Source organism: Uranotaenia lowii, chromosome 2, assembly GCF_029784155.1.
Source record: "Uranotaenia lowii strain MFRU-FL chromosome 2, ASM2978415v1, whole genome shotgun sequence".
In the NCBI taxonomy this organism is placed as follows: Eukaryota; Metazoa; Arthropoda; class Insecta; order Diptera; family Culicidae; genus Uranotaenia; species Uranotaenia lowii.
The window spans coordinates 261,639,385-261,665,903 of record NC_073692.1 but is presented as its reverse complement, the minus strand read 5'-3'; the positions used below and the strand labels follow the sequence as shown (position 1 = coordinate 261,665,903).

Here is a 26,519-nt window from a genome sequence, read left to right as displayed (position 1 = left end):
TTAGTTAGTTTTCAATGATTAATTTACTTAAAATTGAATCATTTTATATCTTAAAAATTTTATATTATATTTGATAATTTAATTTATCGAACTTGAGTAAAGGGTATATTAAACATGGTATATTGAAAATTACAGACGAATAGAAAGTTAGGAGAAATGAATAGATATTGAAAAGCGACTAGAATTTTATACGAAGCATTTTCATCCCAAGCCATCAATTTGTTCCTCCTAGAACGAATTTACATTTTTATCCTTTACGGGACCCAATATTTCAATTTACGGTAACAAAATATTCAGAGTTTGAAATTTTAAACTCTAATTGCGCTGGAAATTTTATGAAAGTTTCACTTATTTTCATTGTTTGTTATTGCATTGTTAAATCATCTTTTTGTAATCGACTCAATGAAAAATTCAAAATTCAATGAAAAAAATTATACTTTTGTAGCTTTCTATTCTGAGAACTGGAAGAATTTGAATTTACAAAAGAAATTATCTGTGACCTTGACTCACTGGCACTCTTGAAATTAAACTGAATATTTTCTTTTTATCAAATTCAGTTCAATCATCATCTTTGTGTTTTTAATTTATTGTCTTTAATTAAAAATGGAAATTTTTTCCTTATAAAAAATTCACATCTCAAATCGTGATTAAACTATTATTTCAAATTTAAGATAAAACAGAGGAATATTCCAATTGAAAATGAAAAAAGAAATGTAAATTAATTTGATTAAAAATTAACAATTATCATCATTTTATGTAACCAGTTTTAATCATGGTTAATTTTTGCCCGAGCAGACTTTTATGGCAAAATTATACCTAAATTTTCTGAATAAAGGTGGTACAGTGCTATAATTTTGGGCTCACTTTTCATATAAGGAAAGGATTCATCGATTATGCCAAGTGTAGGTTTCACTGAAACCATAATGATGCTTCGTTTAGCCAACGTTTGCCCAAAATGAGTTTTGGGGGAATACTGGTGCCATTTTTTGGTGTTCAATAGAGCCAAAGCTTGACATCGTTGTGCCCTCAAAACTTCTTTGAAAAGGATGGCTAAACGAAGTTTCAAACGTAAAAAATGAAAACCAAATTTTTTCATTGTTCCCCCTTTATTCGGGCAAAATGAAACAAAGCTTAGCTAAAAAGTTAGGAAGAAAAAATTCTTCTAATTTGTTAAAATTAGTTTACTCATTATTTGCAAAACATGCGTATGGATCATGTCTATAGTTGCCCCAAATCTATATGAAACATCTGTTGTTAAAGCATTGATTTAACTACCGTCGAATGATGTACTCCAACAAAAGCTAGCAACGTTGTATTGCAGGTGTACAATTTGCTACATTTTCCAAAAACTAATGAAATTTGGGAAAATATTCATTCTTTCGTTCTTAGAAAATATCAGGAAAAATCACAAAACATCTTTTATCTAATGATATTTTTGATAAAAAAAAATTAATAAAAAAAATTCTAATATATAATAAATTACATAAATTTGATGACCTAAGAGCCACACGTGCAAAAGCAATTTTCGAGAAAACAACCTGTTGCAGTTTTTGATCGACTTAAAGGCCGAGTCTTAAAACATCACCAAACATAGTTTTAAATAGAAAAAAATGTTTTGGATGAAAATTAACTCATTGTAGGGAGTGTTACTATTGTCAAGATTAACAATTACACCCTCGGAAAGTGTATTTTCTGTTGGTTTTTTTATTGATTGTTTTTAAGATAACAAATTTTATTAACTTTCAAACTCATTTGGTCTCTGTTTGCTATTGTATGAAAACTAAGAAATTTTTTATTCTTATTGATGTTTTTTAGCAGAAAACAACATGACAGATTAAAATGAATGATGCTTTGATGATGCCTAGTTTTAATTTTGTTGAATATATCAAAGACTAATTAATGTCCGCAGTATGCTGGTAAGGACTTTTTTTTTGTTTCGATTATAGTCGTTATACCATCTTTATGGCATTCGCGACTTTATCAACGCCGTTGCAGTTGGCGGATCGTTATTGAAAAACTTATCCGGTACAACTGTGTTCGATGTTTACTCTTAGGCTCGAACTCGCGACATCGGCTCAGGAGACAACAGACTTGCCAGCTGAGCTATATCATAAGCCGAACTGGTAAGGACTAAATTGTATGTGTGTTTTCAATTCGATTAAACTTTCTTTAAACTTTATCGCAGAAAATCAATCAAAAAATCATGACATCATTCCCACCACTTTTCCACTCAATGAAAATAATGAAACCTTGGTTATGCCTTGTTTTGTTATTTTAATTTAAAAAAAAAAAAACAAATAGTTCATTAATTTGGCTCTCAATGGCTTATTTAGGTGTTGGTTTGGCATCATCTGTCGACATTTTGATGCTTTAATTAGGCTATCATGTTGGCATTGATAGCTCAGAAACAACAACAAAGATTTTTTTTTATTAATAGCATGGGATATGTTTTATTTGTTTTTTTTTCAGACATATGCAATGCGGTTGCGTTGGAAGGACAATGCCAGTTATTAGAAAGCTTATTAATTCCGGTCCGGAATACATTCTTATACCGATAGTTTCACCTCCAAGGAAGTTCATTATTGGAGTAGAATCTGATTTATCCAGTCATGTTTATCAAATCGCAGGAAAACGTCTAATTTTTCAAACAGACGAATCGAACGTTCTTTGAATGGCAGTCAATGTTCGCCTTAGTAAATCGGTTTAAAAAGGTTCGATTCTAAGGTGTTGTTATAATATGTTGTATGCTTTTATACGGACGATTTGTAGCTTTGTTGTATCTCTCAAAATTGCGCCTAATAGAGTGCATGTTTGATCGGTGTTCGATAAAGCTACACAAACAATGAGTTCATTGTGAAGTTTCCAATCAAGAAATGTTTCCTGATATTTATTCCTAGAAAATTTCGATTTCCCATACAAACTTGATCGCGTAGGCATCCTCAGACCCATGCGATAAGGCGTCAGATGAATGACTCCATTTGTCCTGCTGCAGTTGAATCCGGTCGTTGCTCGTTGATGCTCTTCTGTCCGGCCAAATAGTAGTGCATCTCAATTGTGCCGCCGCCGACGTTTCCGTCTCTTTTTTTATTCGGTAGATCGCTTTTTTGTCGTCCAACTCCCTCATTCCCATTTCGGTGTTCAATTCGCAGAAATCCTTTTTTATCAGCAAAGCAGCGGTATTTGTCGGCACTTTTCAATTCATGCAACCTAGTTACACAGCAGCAAGTGCATCATCGGGTCGGGAATTTGCCAAAACCGAATCCGCCAAACCAAGTGATTGCATTTGATTATGGAGCTACCGTTTTCGAATGTGTGTTTGTGTTTTTTTTATTCTCGACGATTCAGCATTTCATTTCACTTGTCTTGTCGTGCTTATCGTTGTGAGCTCTTTTTTTTGGGTAGCCCACTTCCTTTCCGGTGTTTTCATCGAACACTTTTTGCGAAAAACTGCATAAGCTTTGTTGATTTTTTTTTCTCTCGCTCGTCTTGCCTCACATCCTATAGGTCGCGCCCGCCAAACAGGGTCGCGTTTTTTTTATATGTATTTTAATTTATAATTGACAAATTTGGTTTTATCTTTTAATTCGATTTTCACATTGAAGCTCCGATGATCCGACCGGGAGAGAAAAAAAGAAGAGGAGGGGGAGCCCTCTCGTTGATGGATTCCTCCTACTTTTTTTCGTCAACGTCCCCACCTTTTCTGCATCCGACAGGCGGCTTAATTCTCCGTTCAATTAACAAACGAACCGGAAAGTGATCGTTGTTGGTGGCCCAGATTTGTTTGATGTGTGCCGATTATTTTCGGGGGGATTTGATTTTTCCTATCACTTAGTACGGTAATTTTTATTCCATTTCATGGATGCTGTAAACGTAAGTGCTGATAAACGTATAATCTTCCATTTGCATGTTAAATTGTATGATAGAAGTGCACTTGTATAGGCTAAATAAATGGATATCCTTCAACGTAAAAGTTTTGATAATACCTCCTGTTGGTTATGATAATTGTTTAAATTTGTTTTAGTTTTGTAGTCGATATATTTTTCGAGGCATACGTATAACATAAAATGTAGCTTTAAAGTATACAGCGTGACCAAAAACTTTTTTGTACTTTGAAAAAAAAAATGTATGTATGTATGTTGATTGTCCACTGTGGGTGCACGGATTCACCGCAGTTTCTGCCTAAGTATGTGCTCCACGCATTCTTAGATTATTATTATTATTATTTTTCTAATCGACGTTTTTCGGCGAAAAACGTCGATTAGAAAACAAAAATTTCATCTCGGCGATAAAACAAAAATCAACATTCTTAGATTATTAGGTTCGACAAATCTCTAATGCACGCCTACAATTTACCCGGACCCCATGGCTTCGTATGAACTGTTATGGAGTGAATGTTTTGCGTGTGTTGATGTAGGTATATTTTAGAAGGACGAGTCAATCAGTTGGACTAGTTTACTTACAGGTAGTTCGGCTTTCGTGTATATACCTGGCCTGCTTGCAACTGTTTGAACATTCTTATTATATAGTCAATTATAAGAGGAAACACATCTTACCTGTCGGCCACTTATGGGATTCGAACCCAAAAGTTTTCTTGCCGATACCGGGAATCGAACCCAGTACGTCTGGCATACCAGAAGCAGTCTCGCGCAAGCCTATTCGCTAAACCACATCGACGCTCTTTGATGTTAATTTTTAAATTAACTCAAAAGATTAGTTTTGTAACGCAAATTCTAAAATTTTTCAAACAGATATTTGTGTTTTATGTTTGATTTAGCACATCATCTGAATAAACCCGGGATAAAACCGGAAAAATTTAATAATATCTGGCTATCTCGGTCAGATTTTACTTTTCTCGAATTCTTTAATGGATTTATGGACAAGCTTGGATATATCAATAAAATTTGGAATAACGATAATCAAAAATTAAGCTATCTACAGTGAAAGATACACGGATACATTAGGATTTGTTTTATTATCTGCCGGGTTTGCGCCGGGGGTCTTCGGATTTTCTCCAAAATTTAAAATTTTGTTCGTTTCAGCACCATTAAAAACATGTATTTTTGCAGATTTCTAAAACTTTTATTTTTCGAGTTAGCTAACGATAATGTTTTTTTTTTTTAAACATTACCTTCTTTTCAAACGCCCATAACTTTGTCAATTTTCAACGTAGAATATAAAACAGCACATCAAAACGCATTAAAATTTTACCCGCTATTCAAATAAAATAACGAAACAAAAATTATATTTATTTTCGGTATAAAATCATGTAAATATATTAAAAATAACGTTAAAAAGTACCGTCTGCACCACCAAAATTTTTGAAACATTTTTCATTTTATAGTCCTATCAATTTCACAACTTTCATCTGAAGACACCAAAGTGGGCCAAAAACTCCTTGAAGAGTTATGAAAGAATCAGTGACAATAAATCTCTTTTTTAACGTCAAAAACTAACAATTTTCGAACAACTGCACCCACATATAGGGACTTCTTCCCGAGCAGACTTTTATGGCAAAATTATAGCAAATTTTGCTATCACGCCCTGAGAGCCTAACGTGCTCTCATTTTGCTTGACATAAGGTGGTACACAGCAAAAATGAGAGCACAATTTTTCATACTTCGTTAGCAAAGTGATACCAAATTTTGCTAAAACTGAGGCCCTAACTACACCTCGTTTCTCGAGAGCTTGGAGAGCCCAACCATGCCATAATAAGGTATCACAAATTTTTCAATAACAGCACAATTTGACATCGTTATGCTCTCAAATTTTTGGATAAAGAGGTGTAGTTAAGGTCTCAATTTTAGCAAAATTTGGCATCACATTCAATACCAAGCAAGAAAGTTTGACTTTAATTTTCGCTTTGTACCCCCTTATGTCAAACAAAATGAAAGCTTATTTCACTCTCAAGACGAGATAGCAAATTTCACGAATAATTTTGCAATAATTGCTACATGCTGGGGCACATTATTTGTCGTATTCAGAATTTGTACATTTTTCTACTCATTTTATAAAACAGATGATTGTTTTATCGTTGAATTTTTATACAATTATACATCAATACAGTAATGCATGCACAATGTTTATAGTAAACTATTCAAAAAGTAAGTGCGCCGTTGAAAAAACAAAACTTAACAAACTAATTTCGATTGATTTATATCAATAAAAACTGGAAGCTATTCTAGAGTCTAGAGTCTACATTAGGGCGTTGGATGAGCGTTATCTGACAATATATTATGAATTATGGATTATGTTTTATCCATATCGCCTTATACTAATCTAATTTAATTTACACTTCTAAGAATAATCTTCTTTTGGGTCAGATTGAAAATCGCTAATATTACAACTGATCGACTTACCATTTTCTTTTCTTCCTGTTTATTTTGAGAATGAAAATTCCTGACTTCGGTCAATCACACGGCTACCGTGTCATATTTTTCCTTACCATGCTAGCACGGTCGGATAATTAGACGCCATTCTCTATATAATTCTGCTCGGACCAATCATTCTCAATGTGGTTCATTTCGTCCCGGTAAGCATTCAACTTGGACTTCAACTCCTGTCATTGATGCGAAGTGATGATAACTCCCAGTGGAATAGTTAGTTTTTCAACTTTTCTGTTAAATCATCAAACTTAGACTTGATTCTAACTCCAGCTTGAAAAACTGTAAAATGAAGTAAAAAAACGTTATTCAATTTGTTAGATATGATAAAAATACATGATAAAGCTTCCCCTACTTTACCTAAGCTACCTAGCTTTTGATTTGCTTTTATCTGATTTCATCGACCGTTGTGGTTCAGGACGTAGAAAGTATGAGGAATAGTCTAGTTCCATCACTATAAACCTCTTCGTGACATTACGCCTTGATGAACATCTATTGCAGCTCACATGTAGCTGATCGCAGACCCTGTGTCAAATATACAATACATGAAAATATTGAGGTAAAAATTCGAGCATGAGTTATCAAAATGGTTCAAAATTATAAAAGAACCTTTCATTCCCTCAAGAAAAGATTTTGCCAATGTTTTAACAAGCTTTAGCAACATAATTCGCTTGTGAACAATCAGGAAAAAGAAACTAGATAAGAAGACTTCGCCAATTATACCAAAAGAGCACAATTGTTTAACTCTTGCTTTAAGAAACTACATATAAATTTTCTATTCACGAAACTTTTTTGTTGATTGAAGCTTAAAAAATACTCACAGTATATTAGGAAGTTTCTCATATGATTCTACTCCTAATCCCCATGAGGTGTGGGCATGTTGTGATTTGCTGACACGTAATGACACTAGGAACATGGTTTCCATCCTTGGCCGAATTCCATAAAATGAACGAATCCTACAGTTTTTAACTTTTGGAGGTTTGTCATGCCTGGAAGCCAATTAATTCCTTCTGTCTATTCAGTCAGTAAAATCTGCAGCTGACAGTGACCAAAATCATCCTAAAATATTTAAATATAGTTATAAGTTTTAATGTTATTTATATTTACCTACTCACTTGAGGGCAGATCCGTAGAAGTTCATGTTTCCGACAGATTTCCGCTCTCCGCGTGAAAACCGTTCCACTGTAAAAAAGCACGCAGGTGAAAATTAAATGGAGCATCAACGCCGTCAAGGATTCTGCTTCTGCTGCAATCGAGGTCCTTCATCACAAGCAGCTGATTAGTACAAAAATCATGGTTTTTTCATTTGACAAGAAATGACCAACTACAAAGAGACAATGTCCTACCAAAGGCGTAATTACGAAAATATTTGTCATGAGGGACGTTTTACCTGATTCCAATTTTCTTCTCCCGTGTAGTTTGCCAACACCCTGGGATCTATCTGAAACTTATTGCTAGCTGGGCGTTGGGAATGATGAGGCCCATCACAAACTTCAGTAAGCGGCTCGCTCATATTTCTTATGCTGGCTGTGAACTCCATTTCAGGTCGCTTCCGCTCGAACGTCTGGTCACTCATGTTGCACTTCCTCTTTTTAAGTCACTAGCATTGACGAACCAAAACACAGTCTTTTCTCGAAGCTAACACTTCCCCGACACGGTTCTTTTCTTGTCCGTAAGCAATATTTAACGTTTAAAAAGTTTAACTTTGGCCGAGACATGAAAACAATAACAATTTGGTCGTTGTACTAGAACCGCTAGTTTCAAAACAGTATGATGGATCGGTGACTGCGAGCATATATCCATGAAGATTCTAAACACAGCAGGTAATTTTATTGTATTGAGTGAAAATAATAAAAACATGTTTTTTAAATGGTTTGCTCAATTGGATATCTCTAAATTATTTGCTTATTATATTTAAAAATTGCTTATAATTTCTACAAAATTAAAACTAATCAGTGAACTCTTTCAAGGAGTATTTGAATATGGTAGTGTGTAGAGCTTAGACCAATGCAGTGCGAATTGGCGAACGCGACCAATGCGAATTCGAGCGGCGGCTGACATCTTCTTTGCCGCGTTGAGTATGTTAGATTTAAGCGATTCACATATATTTTCATCATATTTGGTTCACCGCATTGAATCGCATTCGCCGGTTCGCATCGCATCGCACTCACTATGTCATCGCCGATCTAAAGTGTTCGATTGAGCTAGTACTACCAAATTCCTGTCTAGCATGTATTCAAATATTTAATGTCATTGAATGAGGTTTTGAAAATCAATGGTGAAAAAAGTGCAACGCCGGATTTTGTGAGGGTACGGAAAATGTTGAGTAGGAGAGTGGCCCTGAGGATTTCCATGGACGTGGTATGGTTGGAACCTATATTAGTCAAACGGGTTAAAGCGAACGTACATAGTCCTGTAAAACCCCATCACTATTTGTACCTATCACAAATTTTACTCGAGTGCCTAGGTAAAATTCGGTGCTCAATAAGAGTGAAAGCACTTTTTTCGAATTTGAACAATGTGCTGTTGATTTCAAGATCACTGCTGCCTATCGCTGAGAATGTTTCAGATAATGCAAAGGAAACATGATCAGGAGTTTTTAGCGTCATTTGACAGGGTGAGTGCCTTGAAAATTTGCTCTGGTTTCGAAGAAATTAATTTTATTTTTTAAATTGAGGATACCGTAACGATTCCTTTTTTTCTATCAAAAAGTCTAATATTCAATTATGCCCCAGATTTGCTACCAGTTTGCTGTTGTTACCTCATTTTGGTTTCAGCTTGCTATCGAATGTAAATTATGGAGACCTCAACGATGCCTAGTTTTGCTGTCATCAAATTTCGTATACCAAATCATGGTATCAGTTTGCTGTTGACACCTTATTTTCGTCTCAGATTACTATCAATTTAGGCATCAAAGTCTGCTCGGGTTCTCTTATCGTACGCATGTGCACCGGGGATTAAAAATCTGCAAAAATACCATTTTAAAGTCGATTCAGTGTAACAACTTTCACCTGAAGACACCAAAAAGATCCAATCCCTCCTTCAAGAGTTATGGAAGAAATAAGGACCATAATGTATTCCCCTTAGGGCTTAACGATTCTCGCACAGTCACGCGCTTATACGCAGAACACTATTTACACGAACGTTTATTCTTAACCATACCCTAGGAACTTTTATATTCATTGATTGTTCTTTGATCTATTTTTTTCAATAGAGAAGATAAATAACTTGTCAATAAAATAATATCTACGTGGTTCGTTTACAACTTCGCTCCTACACTGGGTACCTCAATTTCAATAGTGGTCGCATGGCTAATTAACGTTAATCGTCGTTTTTTTCCTACTGCACATGTAAAAGGTTCTTATGGTGGAATAGTAAGTAACATAAAAAGAACGGCGAGAGATGCTAGCATTGTAAAAAAGGGAATATATTGTCATTGAAGTTGAAATCCGAAGTTTTCGCGCTGGTGATCGGCAACCTTGCCAACTAGCGACGTTGTGAAATATCATTACTGGCAACGCTTTTGTAAAGTAATAACCAGCGTGCCTATACAGCTACGGGTGGTTGCATATTGAGCAACAGTAGGCAAGGAGTACCAAAAGTTTCTCATTGGTGGGGGGTAGAGACGGAGCGCTTTTTGACAGCGAATTGTTCGCCTACCATGCCTATGATTACGATTGCCTGTCACAAGATGGACGATTCCGTGTATTCACGCAGAGTAAACTTGAATTTTGGAACGAATTAAATCTGACTTTGAATCCAGCTCCTGTTTTCTTTGAATCAATGAATTATAGTTTTGATTGAAAAGAATTATTTTTGAAAGAAAGAATAAACTTTTTGAATTGAATAACTTTGGACTTTGATTTTAAACAAATTCTTTGATTCAAAAGAAATTTGTTCAATTGCATATTTCTTTAGAAACAAAGTAAATTTTCTTTCAACCGAAGAAAAATGTTTTAAACTGAAAAGAATAATTTTTTGAAACAAAAACTTCAAACTTAGAAGATATTTTGCATTCACTTGCAAGAAGAACAGAAAACCGAAAAATCGAATAAAGTTCGGCCGCTCGTTTTAAAAATCAAACCGGTGAATCGGAGTAAGCTATAAATAAGGAGGATTCAGGATGCAAAATGGTAAGTGTAAGTTAATAAATACTGAATATTTAAGTGAATTCAAGATTTTCTAAAACGCTTGTATAGTTACAGGACCACGGCCGACGGATAGATTTCCAAGTCTCTCGAACATGGAGAAAGATGCGCAAAGTAACACCTCCCCAAATCCCGTGGTCGTATTTTTTCGGCCCAATCTTCAACGGCAATCACCAGTCGGACCAGCCAGCAGCTGGAGTGGCTTTCGGAAGTTTATTGACCGGCCCACGGAGAATGCGAAACTTTGTCAACGAAATCAAGGACCCTACTCGGTTATAGTGAACCAGTGTTTTATGTGTTTGTGAATAAAAAAGAATTTAAGAACTAAAATTGTATCTTTTTATTATTCAAACTCCTAATAGGAACTTCGAAACAACAGGGTAAAAACCTTCCAATTGGAATAAATGGAAAATGGTTCAATGAATAAATGCTTTTAAATCTATATCTAAATTACCTTTGGGCAAAGATAATAACTTTAAATCAAATGAAACTGGTTTTTGTATCAAAGCATTAATATTTTGAATCTAAGATTTTTCAAAAGAAAAAATCTTTGAAACAGAGGAAAATGCATTTGAACCAAAGGATTTTTTATTTATACCAAAACCAAAGGAAAAAATCCATTGTTTTTGCGGCACTTTCCTTTGAAATAAAAAATCTTTGGTATAAGAACACCCCCGAAGTTGTACACGTCCTGATAATAACTTGTCGCCAGTGAGTGTCACCAGTAAATGTCGCCAGCGCTCATTGACGATAACTCCGGTTTGGGGATTCAGCGACAATAAATGACCCTAAAACTTTTTTCGACTGGGAGAAAAAAATTTAATTGATAAACAACTGGGAGTTTATATATGCTACCAACGCTGAATATGACAAGGCTATAATCGATCTTACCAACAGATTTAAGAACTTATCAGCTATAATTTAAAAATTCCACGCATTCGTTCCCAAATATGAATGGAACATAAACGCCGCAGAATACTCTGCATTGCACGACATAGCCACATAGCACGACGAAGCTCGAGCTTAAGGATCCGAATGTAGTAAATATCTTTTTTGTTATAAATACCGTTCAGATGACTTCTTTAAATAAGAAATGTATAATTTTGAATAATCTCATTCAGCTAAAAATTAAACAATCTTTTAAGGAATTCCAATCGTATTGTTAAAAATACGTACTCGAATGTACGATTGAACGTACCCAGTGTAGGAGCGAAGTTGTAAACAAACCACGAAGAAATTATTTTATTGACAAATTATTTATCTTCTATTTTGAAAAAAAAAAAAATAGATCAAAGAAAAATTAATGAATATAATAGTTTCTAGGGTATGCTTAAGAATGAACGTTTGTGTAAATGGTGTTCTGCGTATAAGCGCGTGACTGTGCGAGAATCGTGAAGCCCTAAGGGGAATACATTATGGTCCTTATTTCTTCCATAACTCTTGAAGGAGGGATTGGATCTTTTTGGTGTCTTCAGGTGAAAATTGACTATAAAATGGTATTTTTTGCAGATTTTTAACCCCCGGTGCACATGCGTACGATAAGAGAAGAAGTCCCTATATGTGAGTGCAGTTGTTCGAAAATTGTTAGTTTTTGACGTTAAAAAAGAGATTAATTGTCACTGATTCTTTCATAACTCTTCAAGGAGTTTTTGGCCCACTTTGGTGTCTTCAGATGAAAGTTGTGAAATTGATAGGACTATAAAATGAAATATATTTCAAAAATTTTGGTGGTGCAGACGGTACTTTTTAACGTTATTTTTAATATATTTACATGATTTTATACCGAAAATTAATATAATTTTTTTTCGTTATTTTATTTGAATAGCTGGTAAAATTTTAATGCGTTTTGATGTGCTGTTTTATATTCTACGTTGAAAATTGGCAAAGTTATGGGCGTTTGAAAAGAAGGTAATTTTTTTCCAAAAAAACTTAAACGTTAGCTAACTCGAAAAATAAAAGTTTTAGAAATCTTCAAAAATACATGTTTTTAATGGTGCTGAAACGAACCAAATTTTAAATTCTGGAGAAAATCCGAAGACCCCTGGAGCAAATTGTCAGATAATAAAAAAAAATCCCCACATCTTAGATGATTTACTAAAACCATAAGTTTTTGATGAGTTTGTAGCTTTTTCAACATTACTTTTGGTATATTTCTCGCGTGAACTATCATTACGTCGTATGAAACAGTTTTATTACAAAAAATACAAAAACTGACATAAACAAGTCATATTTTTTTCATTAACAATATTTGTAGCCTGGACAACATATTGTATATGTGAAATACAAATTTTTATGTTGTTTTGGTAACTTTTGCAGCAGTGAATTCTTAAGATGTTTCATACGACAAAATGAAAGCTCTCGCGAGATTTTATAGTTTATCAAGAAAAAAAATACGGCCTATTCGGCCGAATACTTAGCTCAACCATTCGGTGAACCGAATATTCGGCTATACGGTTTTTTGGCGGTATTCGGCGTCGAAAATTCGGCCGACCGGTTATTCGGTACATATTTAAATACTAAAAATCCCAATCAAATGGTTAAGTTTGTTAAGAATAGAGCATAGAAACAGTGGGAGGACCTAGGAAATTCCATGAAAGTAAAATTTGACTTGTTTTTGAGACGAAAAACATATTGAGAAATGTTTATAATTTTTGTCTCTAAATGTATGCAGCAACATTGTCCATCTTTTGAGTATATTTGTTTTTGAAAGAAAACGTTGAAAAATTACTGTTATTGATGTTTTAAGCCTTCTGTGCCATCAAACCAATAATTTTGAATATGTTGAGATACGTTAAAACCATAGTGATCAAAGTTACTCCGAAACATGAAATCTGGTTTTGTAACAAACATTTAGTTATAGCCACTAAGAGCAAGTTCTCTCGTTGTTGCGGCATCAAGCAGCGACATTGGCCGCACTGCCATCATCGACGCAGCCAGTGTAACAACGATATAATGACACACGAACCGAGTCAGCAGAGAACTGTCACTTTCCACTTCACTCTTAAGTTCTCAGCTCTGGAAGTCGTAGGTGCCGTAATCGGTTTAATCAAAAGTTATACTAAATTAATAATTTTTCATATATCTCCTAGATCGTTTAAGCGCTTTGAAAAGTATATCCTATAGCTAATCTTGAGTTCCATATTCAAGTTGCGAGTTTCAGTGAGAATAACATAAAGCTAGAATTATATCAGGTATGAATCGATTGAGGTTAGGTTTAACCACGCTAACATGAAATAATGATTTCAGGAATTATAATTCTACGATATCCTGATAAAAAGGGCCCTTCTTTCTTAAGATCGTAACTGATTTGTAAGTTATCATGAAACCTTTGTTAGATAAGCCAATTACATGTATTTTCTCCCGTAGTTTGAAGCGGATAATAAAGCTATCAGAAGCAGTGCTCTAGCCCTTTTTTGCCTCGCAACAATCTTCAAAAAATCATCTTTACGCAAAGATAGCTATCCAAGGATGTCTACACTCCGAGCGGCCGAAAAAGAAGAATACCATTGCGTTAATTGCCAACGTCCGGACTCTGCAGACAACATAGTGCAGTGTGATTCCTGTGATCAATGGTGGCACTATTCTTGTGCTAACGTCGACGAATCAGTTAAGGATGTCCCGTGGGTTTGCCCTCGATGTCAGGCACCGGCTATCGCGGAATCCATCAGACACAGCCTCGGAAGTCGACCTACCTCCGAGTTCGCGGAAAGTCTATCCAAACTTCGAGAAAAACAAGATATTGAACGAGCTCGCCTTGATCTGAAACTGCGGAAGAAATTTCTCGATCAAGAACAAAAGTTGCTTGATAACACTTTGGCCCTCGAGGAAGCGAAAAGCAATCGTAGTAGGCGTAGTGTTCAACAAACAGAACAACGTGTGAGGCAGTGGGTGAACGAGATACCTGTCTCTACCAGCAAGGAGAGGAATCCAATAGTAACCCCCCTACCCGTTTCATTGACCGCACACCAGTCAGTTGATCCTATTTTAACTAGCACCGACACTGCCCAACTAGTGCACGGCCCGGGTATTAATCCGCCTCCTTTGGCAACATTAGGTCCAACTTCGGTCAGCAATCGCCTGATTCCGACGACGTTAATGAGCGAAACAGCTGAACCTCTTATCCAGAAACATCTGGATGTACCTACACAATCACATCCCAAGCAATCGACTACAGCTACTCGGAGAACAAATCTTCCAGCGTACAGAACGGATACCGCTTCGGAGTTGGCAGAAATTATGGAACGCATACGAGGAATTCCAGAACCTTCATTAGAACAACTTCAAGAGTTGCAAGAGCAGGTAAACGCCTGTCGTATCGGGCTGCAGGAAATGTGTGAACTAACCCAGCAACTCAATCAGCGAAATACTGGAACAGTGCCGAAACAACCACTCCCCAAAGCTCGATTGGGGTCGAATGCCATCGGTGAGGCTACAGGTGGGGTAAGCCAACCGCTTTCCAAAACCAGGGAGCATCCAAATGCGGAAGATACAGAACAACAACGTCCTGATTATGTACCATCTAGAGTTGTCGATGAATTGATTCAGCCTAATAGCATAAACGATCCATTAATCGGTTGTCATTCGCGAAGAGAAATATTGATCGATTCAGTTAATCCGTCTCAGCCCCCACGTCAGTCGTCTCACGTATCTCAAGCAGCGCAACCGCCAAGTAGCAGCGTCCCCAACCAACAACAGTTAGCAGCCCGTCAGTCCCTGGCTCGTGATTTGCCGACGTTCTCCGGCGACCCAGCCGAATGGCCTATTTTCATCTCGCATTATAAATACACCACCGAAGCCTGCGGTTTCACGGACGGTGAAAACATGCTTCGCCTACAGAGATGCCTAAAGGGTCCAGCTCTCAATGCCGTACGAAGTCGTTTATTGCTTCCGGCTGCAGTTCCACATGTCATGGAAGCGCTGCGTATACGATACGGCCGACCAGAAGTTCTCATCAACACTCTCCTCCACAAGGTTCGAGCGATACCAGTTCCGAAGGCTGATAAGCTGGAAGGTCTTATCGAATTCGGGATGGCAGTGCAGGAGTTATGCGACCATATTGAAGCAGCTGATGAAAGAGCTCATCTATCTAATCCGTCACTCCTCCAGGAACTTGTATCCAAACTACCAACGGAACAGAAAATGTCGTGGGCGCGATACAAACGAGAATTTTTGGTGGTTGACCTGAAGACATTCAGCGATTACATGACAGCAATAGTAACTGATGCGTCAAGCGTCGTGACGTACGAAGCCGATCATAGGAGGAGCGTCGCTCGAGATAATCTAAAACACAAGGGTTTCTTGAACTCACATGCGGAAGGCGCTTCGGAACCTGGAACTTTCAACGTCGACCAAGGAAGCCCACGCAACATAGATTACACGTGTCCCATCTGTGAAAAATCCGGACACCGCGCACGCGAATGTGAGGAGTTCAAGTTGTTAACTGTAGATGACAGATGGAGAAAAGTTCGCGCTCTTCGGCTGTGTCAAAATTGCCTCTACATGCACGGACGAAGACCGTGCAGAGGAAGGAAACGTTGCGAAATTGATGGCTGCGAATATCGTCACCACCCCATGTTGCATTCTTCGAAAGAATCGAACGTCGAGGCGGCCCAAACATACACGCATCAATTGCTGGGCTCAACCACACTTTTTAGAATAGTGCCCGTCACCATATATGGGGCTACAGGTAGCATAAACGTTTTTGCCTTTTTGGATGAAGGATCGGATCTTACCTTAATGCAATTCGATTTGGCCGAAAAGCTAGGCATCCGCGGATCTCCAAAGCCCCTATGCTTACGTTGGACAGCCGATACTTCACGAGTTGAACAGGATTCCCAAATGATATCGTTTCGGATCTCCGGCCTAGGACATAAGCGCATTCAATCGATATGCGCAAGAACCGTTCAGAACCTTGGTCTTCCAACGCAAAGCTTCGATGCGGAAGAAGCTATAGAACAATATCCACACTTGAAAGGAATACCCTTGAAGAGCTATCAAGATGCAAAACCAAGCATCCTTATAGGAATAGATAACCTTCGCCTCGCTGTGCCTTTGAAAACTAAAGAGGGCAAGGATATGGGGCCAGTTGCAGTAAAGACACGACTCGGCTGGTGCGTTTACGGTCGACGCTGCGGTAAACCCAACGAAGCGTACAATTTTCATATTTGCGAGTGTACCTGTGACGGAGATCTCCATGAGTCAGTCAAGAAGTTCTTCGCTATTGAAAACGTGACCCCCACATCTGAACCACCTCTTTCACGTAAAGACCAGCGAGCACTGATGCTACTCGAAACTTTCACCAGGCGTATCGGAAATCGTTTCGAATCACCCCTTTTATGGAAGGATGATTATATAGAGTTTCCAGACAGTTACACAATGGCAGTTAAGAGACTCGAGTGTCTCGAAAGGCGAATGGAGCGAGATCCGGAGTTAAAGGAGAATTTGCATCGACAAATCAGCGAGTACGTTAGGAAAGGCTATGCACATGTGGCATCCCAGAAGGAATTAGACACGGCAGATCCACGAAGAGTCTGGTACCTTCCATTGGGAGCAGTCAAAAACCCGAGGAAACCAGGGAAAATACGCGTCATATGGGATGCAGCTGCCAAAGTGGAGGGCGTCTCGCTGAATAGTATGCTGCTAACAGGGCCGGATCAATTGGCTACTCTTCCAGCAGTACTTTTCGGATTCCGTCTGTATCGGGTGGCCATTACAACAGATATAAAAGAAATGTTCCACCAGGTTCAGATTCGAAATGAAGACAAACATTCGCAACGATTTCTATGGCGCAAAAATCCATTCGATGAACCAGAAATCTACCTAATGGACGTCGCTACGTTTGGTAGCACGTGTTCACCAGCGACTGCACAGTTCGTTAAGAACCGCAATGCAGAGCAACACTCTGAAGTGTTTCCACGAGCATCCCAGGCGATAACGCACGACACCTACGTGGATGATTACTTAGCAAGCTTTGGTGAAGAAGATGAAGCGAAACAAGTGGCAGACGAGATGCGTAAGGTTCAGAACAGCGCCGGCTTTCAGCTTCATAACTGGCGTTCAAATTATTCTAACGTACTCGACCAACTAGGCGTGAGCCCTGCGTCCAACGAAAAACATCTAGATCTTACGGAGGGACCGAAAACCGAAAGAGTCCTGGGGATGTTGTGGTGCCCGTCAGATGATGAGCTTAGCTTCTCAACCCAAATGAGTGAAGAAGTGACTACTTTGATAACGAAAGGAACACGACCGACAAAACGCCAGATACTCCGCTGTGTAATGAGCCTATTTGATCCTTTGGGCATTCTCGCTCCCTTTATAGTACATGGCAAGGTGCTTATCCAGGATCTGTGGAGAGCAGGAACGGACTGGGACCAGCAAATCGGGAACGGATTGTATGAGAAATGGACAAAGTGGGTTAAAATGATAGAGTTTATTTCGGACTTACGAATTCCCAGATGCTATTTTCGTGAAGCCACTCATGAAACATACAACGATTGTGAATTACACGTCTTCGTGGATGCCAGTGAGACGGCCTACGCATGTGCAGTTTATTTCCGAACAAAAGACACACTTCGCCCGCCACAATGCAGCCTCGTCACAGCCAAATCAAAGGTCGCCCCGCTGAAACCGTGGTCAATCCCGCGTGTGGGAAATAAAAACTGTTCCGTAGTACGTTGTATGCGAACGAACTCGACTGTAAATACATTTATTATTAAATGGTGACAATGTAAACAATCCTCTATGAACTTACAAATAAGTTTCGCCGTTTACCCTAAGCTCTAGCTCTGGCAACCCTAAACCGTCGGATATCACCGGCTATTTGAAGCTAATGGACGAAAATCATATTTATCATCGGGTACAAAACAAGTATTCTTGCGTACTTACGCCTTTTCTTTCCTACCGCTCTAATTGAGCTCAACCCGGTACACCTAACCGGAACAACCGAACGGTCACTCAAACTATTAAAGGAAATACAATATTTTAGTGGCAAATTGCGCAGTAAGGAATTTCTATAACCCAACCTCTTCCGACTCACAAACCCGCGAGCACTCAAATCACGCGCAACTTTCCAAATAGCTTCCACCTAGGCTTTCTCTAAAAACTATTCACTAAAAACTAACTAACTGCCAGGTCAAGAAAAAACGTGTCGCAGTTTTGATCAATTTTCTAACAATGACAATTCCTTTTCGGCGCCAACGCGTTGACGTTTGTCCGATCCCGTACCAAGGTTGCCAGTTGTGCTAACACCCCAACCCGTAACGTCGTAGTCAATCGACTTTACTATCCTCCTGCACGTCCAACAGAGCAACCTTTACCGCTGGTCTTTGAAGAATAGATCCGTCGCGAGTATCCACGTCGACCTTGTGAACTTGTCCGTCTCGTCCTGGATAAGTCTTCACCACTTTACCTCGAAGCCATCCGTTGCGCACGGACTCGTCTACGATGACCACTAGATCGCCGACCTTCAGCGGCTGCATTTCCGCTAACCATTTCGTCCTGCAGGCTATAGTAGGTAGATAAGCTTGCACCCAGCGCTTCCGAAACTGGTTTGTTAAGTGTTGAATAACCTTCCAGTTTGGTCGAAGAGGCGCAGCGTCGTCGATTGGTACCCTTGGTGGTTTGCTGTCTTCACCGGAACTTAGCCAAAGGAAATGATTTGGAGTCAGCACTTTTTCCTTGGGATCCTCCAGCGGCACGAACGTCAGCGAATGGGAGTTGACTATCAATTTTGCTTCCGAGAGCAATGTTCGCCGTCCTTCATCGTCTAGCCTTTGATGGTGCGCCTTCTCCGAACTGGCTCTCATCCGGGGAATGTAGTAACGTAGCTTGTACTCGATCAGCACCGACTCGATATTGGCATGGTAAAATCGCAGGATCAAAGAAGTGATGACATTATGATCTTTTGGTACTATCACAGGATTTCGCACGTCTAACGAATAATGAGCCGCTTGAGGGTCGATTCCGCTCGCCATCCGAAGAACACCGGACTCATCGATCATCGGCGTTAGCTTCGCTAGGACACTTCCCTTGCCGATACGCTTCCACTGCTTCGATGAAGGCTCAGAACTGCTTCTAAGCGCCTTAATTTCTCCTGCAAACACCTGTCGCTGCACAGCTCGCCAAATGGCTGTGTCCGCCGACACATAATCATCACGATTCAGACCACCACAGGACTCACTAGATTCCACAGGATCCCGTTTGAAGCGCTTAAAGCGGTGCGCAAAATGATACAGGTTAGCAATTCGGTTGAGTAGACCACCACACCGCGAGCAATTTTCCATGTTAACTACAAAATTATCTCCAGTAGTCACCCCAACCCGTTTCAGAACGTGTTTGGAGTGCGACTGCCAACTAGGTATCTCAAAACCAGCTGATCGGTTGACCAGACTCACTTCCAAAGCCAGTTTCGTTGCCTCTTCAATGGCACAGCTCGCAAGGAAATCGTCAACATATGTGTTGTCAACAATTGCTTTAGCAGCTTCCGGATAACGATCTTTATTTTCCTGGGTGTTTCCATTCTTAGCAAACTGTGCTGAACACGGGGAGCACGTTGCCCCGAACGTTGCGACGTCCATGTACACGTTGAGCGCAGCTTCTGAATTCTCCTGATACAAAAATCGTTGTGCGTTTCTATCTGCCGGACGAATAATCAACTGGAACAACTGCCTTATGTCCCCAGCGATGATATACTGTTTCTGTCGGAATTGGCAGAGGACAGATAGAAGGGGCTTCACCAAATCCGGACCTTTCAAAAGCTGGGAGCTCAGAAAGATTCCTCCATACGTAGCCGCAGCATCCCAGAATACACGCACCTTTGTTAACTTGCTCGGATGTCGCACTGCGCTGATTGGCAGGTGCCAAATCTTTCCGTCGTCACTGTTGCGGAGCTCGTCTGACGTTGCTTTGTGAACATACCTCTTGTGTAGACAATCGTTCATTTGTTTGTCAATATTAGTTTTCAGTTCGGGATCTTTCAGCAAGCGCTTTTCAAAACAACCGCGTCGACGTACTGCCTTGGTAAGTTTGTTCGGAAAAACCGGCTCATCGCTTTTCCAAAGCAATCCAGTTTGGAACTTTCCGGATGGTATATGAACTGTCGTCTTTTCGAGCAATCTTCTGGCCCGTCTATCTTCGTCGGATTCGGGTGGATTCAATCCGGATATCGCCAGGTTTTCGAATTCAAGATACTGCTGGACCGGTTCATGGAGCTCGCGGCTATTGGATCTCTCGCAGACATGAACGAAAGCACTACCTATCGTCTCAGGTGCTCGTCTTCCACCGAATATTGCCCATCCGAGGCGAAATTTAGCAGCAATAGGTTCTCCTCCGGATCTTTCCCTCTTCTTCAAAGCTAAGTTGAGCTGGGCATTGTCGACACCGATAAGAATTCGTGGCACGGCCGTCCGGTAGCTGCTGATGGGGAGTCTACTCAGATGAGGGAACTGCTTCGAGAGACTCTCATAATCCAGGCTCTGCTTCGGTAATTCCAAGCTCTCAACGGTTCTTACGTTCGCCAGCTGATGGATGCGATTGTTCGATGCACCTGAGATACCTATCTCGACCTTACGAGAGTTACTTTCACTTCTCGTGACGTTACTAGTCCACTGCAAGCAAAGCGGAATTCTTTCGCCCACCAAGCCCAGTTCGTCGATAAGTTCGTCTTCGACCAGCGTCAGGTCGGATCCGTCATCCAGAAAAGCAAATGTGGACACCGACTTCCCGTTCGCGTGAAGAGTCACGGGAAGTATTTTGAAGAAAGTGGTGCCTTGCTGGTGTTGATGATGGGCAGTTACCGATACCGAAGATTCCGATCCTTGACTCTTGAGAGTCGAACAACTTCCTGGATGTAGCAGTTTATGGTGGGGCTCAGGGCATCCATTGATCCCGCAAGGCTGCTTGTTTCGGCAAGGCCACCTTCCATGCGGCGCCAGACAACGCTTACACATATCCGTTTCACTGATGAACCTCAGCTTCTCTTCGAGCGGCAACGTTTCGAACTGCTTACAAGTTCGGACTCTGTGCGTTGTACTTTTGCACATCAGGCACGGCTTTAGCACCGGAGTAATTTTCGAAGCCGGTGGTCCAGGCGCTGAGGACACGGAGGCGGAATGTGCGTTCAAATAAACTGGCTTCTCCTTTCTCACAACACCTTTTGTGGCTTTTTCATTCAGACCAACATCCGACGTCAATTTCACCTTGCATGCCGCTGTTCGATAAGCCGACACAAACGCACAGAAATCGCCAAGCGATGGTTCCGGAAGAGCTGCTAACTTCATACCCCATTGTAGCTGCAAGTCGGGTGGAAGCTTAGCAACAAGCTCTGCCAGCAATAGTGGATTGTCCAAATGGGTGTTCAGTTTCGCTGACTGCATGTACGTCACCATGTTGCGTACTTCTCTGCCGAACGTCACAAGCGTCTCCAATTTCGTCACAGACGGCTGAGCGGTTTTCCGGATCTTGGATAGCAGACAGTTTACAATTTGGTCTGGCCTTCCACACTCGGCTCGTAGGATGTCGATAATTTCCGGGATTGCATCCGGCAGCGTTAGAATATTCTGAACCTTTTCGCGAGCGCTACCAACAAGACTTTTCTGTAGCCTAGCAAGGTTCTCGTCGGGTTGTATGCCACACATGGCCGTTGTCGATTCAAATGCACTCAAGAACATGGGCCACTCGAGTGGGTCCCCGGAAAACTTGGGGAGGTCTCTAGAGACAACTTGACGCGCCGCCAGTTGCTGTGGCGTAATCATGCGACCTGTAGCATGAGGAAATCCTTTACCCAAATCTGCTGACACTGTTGGTGGAACTGTAGGCGGGTGCTGCTCGGATGCTTGCCAAGCACACGGCTGTACATTCAAACCAAAGTTCGGATGCCTGACTGGGTTGTTGATAAAGACTCCTCCCTGAGGGTGCGCAAACTGATAATCAGCACCAGATGACGGCATGTCAGGAATATTCGGAAAATACATCGCCCCGTAGGGGTAATTCATCACTGGAAATCCAGGGAACTGTGACGAGTTCAGCGGTGGCAATATTAGCGGATTCACTGGTACAGGTGGAACTGGATTCTGAGCCACTGGCGGAAAACATGGATTCGAATCAAGATAATTGCTCCTTGGGCCCGGTACTATAGCTGGGGGAGGATTTCTCACTGGAATCTCTGCTTGTTTTGGCGCAGTGCTTGGTTGAATCTGTTGACCTGATTGAATAACAGCTTGTATTCTTTGCCGCTCCTCTTGCTGTTGGATGGCGGGATGTGGGTTCGCACTTGGAGCCACTGTCTCGGGTTTCTGCTGGACTGGGGTAGACGTATGCACGAATCCGCATTGTTGTTCCACCCAACCGGCGATACTTCGATGACTTTTTCCTCCTACGCTACGATCACATCCTTCATTGAGCTCTTCCAGAGCTATTTCTGCTTCTAGCTGCTGCTTTCTAGCAAGAAATTCGCGATCCCGTTCCGCTTTTTGATCCTCCAAATCCTTTTGCTCTTTCAGGTGCCTCAAACGAAGATGAGCAATAGCATTGACTGAGACGACTGATCCGGCATTCGAATTAGACGAGGATTGAAGTCTTCCGAAATTTCGATCGTCCTGTCTCCCACTAATTGGACCGGTGGTATTATCATCACGATCGGCCGCGCGAGCAGAAGCAAATGTTGTGCGTGCTTCGGGCGAGTTTACGTTGCCGGTTTGAGTCGAATTAACTGCGTTGTGACTAGCTACGCATCTGCAGCAGAGCCAGCTTCGATCGGCTATTGTAGCCGTAACACCGGCGCATCCATAATGTTGCCATTGGGAACACTCGTCACAAGCGACCATGCTCTGCGCTGAATCCGGGCGGCGACATGTCACGCAGCTGTACAGCTCTCCGGTAGGGCCTTCCATCATCGGTTCCAGGTTTAGGTTGCTCGTTGCAGCTTTATTTTCGAGATTTATGGGAAATAAAAACTGTTCCGTAGTACGTTGTATGCGAACGAACTCGACTGTAAATACATTTATTATTAAATGGTGACAATGTAAACAATCCTCTATGAACTTACAAATAAGTTTCGCCGTTTACCCTAAGCTCTAGCTCTGGCAACCCTAAACCGTCGGATATCACCGGCTATTTGAAGCTAATGGACGAAAATCATATTTATCATCGGGTACAAAACAAGTATTCTTGCGTACTTACGCCTTTTCTTTCCTACCGCTCTAATTGAGCTCAACCCGGTACACCTAACCGGAACAACCGAACGGTCACTCAAACTATTAAAGGAAATACAATATTTTAGTGGCAAATTGCGCAGTAAGGAATTTCTATAACCCAACCTCTTCCGACTCACAAACCCGCGAGCACTCAAATCACGCGCAACTTTCCAAATAGCTTCCACCTAGGCTTTCTCTAAAAACTATTCACTAAAAACTAACTAACTGCCAGGTCAAGAAAAAACGTGTCGCAGTTTTGATCAATTTTCTAACAATGACAATTCCTTTTCGGCGCCAACGCGTTGACGTTTGTCCGATCCCGTACCAAGGTTGCCAGTTGTGCTAACACCGCGACTAGAACTACAAGCCTGTGTACTGGGAGTACGCACATTAGAATTCGTTAAAAAACACCATGTTATCAAACCCTCACGTACTGTTATGTGGACCGATTCTAAAACGGCACTTTCATGGATAAAGGCTGACCCTAGGAACTATCGTCCCTTCGTGTCCAACAGAGTCGTCGAGATTCTTGAGTCCACCAATGGCAACGAATGGAAATGGGTACCATCCAGGTTTAATCCAGCAGATGAGGCCACAAAGTGGGGAAGTGGACCCTACTTTAGTAACACCAGTTCGTGGTTTAGCGGGCCTGCCTTTCTACTGCGATCCGAGCAGGAATGGCCATCGTTAGCAGAAGAGATAATACCAACAACCCAAGAAATACGATCGACGATTCTACACCACCACTCCTTTGAACAGTTTATTGATTTCTCCCGTTTTTCCTCTTGGATTTCATTGCAACGCACAGTTGCATACGGTCTAAGGTTCGTAGAAAAGGCTAGAAAGCGACGTACAACATCAGACCACCTTCAACAGCCGGAATTAAGAATAGCAGAAAAAACTATCTTTAAATTGGTTCAACGCGAAATCTATGCCGACGAAGTCCGTAGTTTGGAAAATGCGATGAAAAACAAAGAAGACCGACCCACCGTCCGTAAGCAAAGTACAATCTACAAGCTAGTCCCAGTTTTAGACGAGTTCGGATTATTAAGACAGTGTAGTCGTTTAAAGGCTGCGAAAAACGTTCATCATGATACGCGTTTCCCTATCATACTGCCAGGAAAACATTACGTCACGGAACTGCTGATAAAACACTATCACAAAATTTATCAACACAGAAATTGCGAAACCATTGTAAATGAAATGCGTCAAGTTTTTGAAATTCCGAAGCTACGAGTTGCGGTGAAAAAGATCAGCTACAATTGTCCAATTTGCAAACTAAAAAGGGCTCGGCCTATTATCCCACCGATGGCGCCACTGCCTGTAGCACGGCTGGCTCACCACGAAAGGGCATTCACATACACTGGTGTGGACTATTTCGGACCACTTTTGGTCAAAGTTGGAAGATCGAATGTTAAGCGCTGGATAGCCCTTTTTACCTGCCTAACTACCCGGGCAGTACACCTCGAAGTTGCGTACACCTTAACAACGACATCCTGTATTTCCACAATTCGAAGGTTCGTTGGTCGACGAGGTCCACCCCGTGAATTTTTCAGCGATAATGGAACGAATTTTCAAGGAGCTGAACGAATTCTACGAACACAAATCAGCCAGGGACTCTCCGAAACATTCACATCAAGTTCGACGAGATGGACGTTCATCCCACCTGGAGCTCCCCACATGGGTGGAGCATGGGAGCGGCTCGTACAGTCCGTGAAAGCAGCCATGAAAGATTCTTACGCCGAAGGAAAACATGACGATGAGGGGTTGCAGACGCTAATCGTGGAGGCGGAACGAATCGTAAATTCAAGGCCACTGACGTATCTACCACTAGAATCCGATGAAGCCGAAGCACTGACTCCGAATCATTTTCTGATTCTGAGCTCCAGTGGACGTAAAGACGAGAGCAGAGATGAACTTAGAAGAAATGTACCAATCGATCAAACTGAGCTGAACACACTGCGCAAAGGTCTAGGAAGGTGCTGGGAGGCGATGCAGGAGCAACTTAACATCTTCTGGAAACGATGGTTGCATGAATACCTCCCCGTAATTCGAAGGCAGCCGAAATGGTTCGAACAATCGAGACCGCTCGAGGATGGAGATTTGGTATTGGTAGTGGACCCGACGAAGCGGAATGATTGGGAACGTGGCCGCATAATCCGAATGCTACCCAACTCCGATGGCTACGAACGACGAGCGATTGTGCAAGTGGGCAATTCAAAACACGTCAGGCCTGTGTCCCGATTGGCACTGCTTGATGTTCGAGGAAAATGTGTATTGCCAGAGAACGCCGGAACACACCCGGGGGAAGATGTTGCGGCATCAAGCAGCGACATTGGCCGCACTGCCATCATCGACGCAGCCAGTGTAACAACGATATAATGACACACGAACCGAGTCAGCAGAGAACTGTCACTTTCCACTTCACTCTTAAGTTCTCAGCTCTGGAAGTCGTAGGTGCCGTAATCGGTTTAATCAAAAGTTATACTAAATTAATAATTTTTCATATATCTCCTAGATCGTTTAAGCGCTTTGAAAAGTATATCCTATAGCTAATCTTGAGTTCCATATTCAAGTTGCGAGTTTCAGTGAGAATAACATAAAGCTAGAATTATATCAGGTATGAATCGATTGAGGTTAGGTTTAACCACGCTAACATGAAATAATGATTTCAGGAATTATAATTCTACGATATCCTGATAAAAAGGGCCCTTCTTTCTTAAGATCGTAACTGATTTGTAAGTTATCATGAAACCTTTGTTAGATAAGCCAATTACATGTATTTTCTCCCGTAGTTTGAA

At 40.7% G+C, this 26,519-nt stretch overlaps 1 protein-coding gene across 1 annotated transcript; it reads left to right on the top strand.

Moving 5' to 3' along the window:
• Positions 1–24,156: 24,156 nt before the first annotated feature.
• LOC129742572 (uncharacterized) lies at positions 24,157–26,100 on the top strand. Its single transcript, XM_055734483.1, has one exon. The coding sequence runs from the start codon at positions 24,157–24,159 to the stop codon at positions 26,098–26,100; it is 1,944 nt and encodes a 647-aa protein (XP_055590458.1).
• The last annotated feature ends 419 nt before the right edge of the window (positions 26,101–26,519 follow it).

What these genes read in the sequence shown, in the direction of transcription:
- LOC129742572 (XM_055734483.1), top strand. Translation starts at nt 24,157, where the DNA reads ATGTGGACCGATTCTAAAACGGCACTTTCATGGATAAAGGCTGACCCT.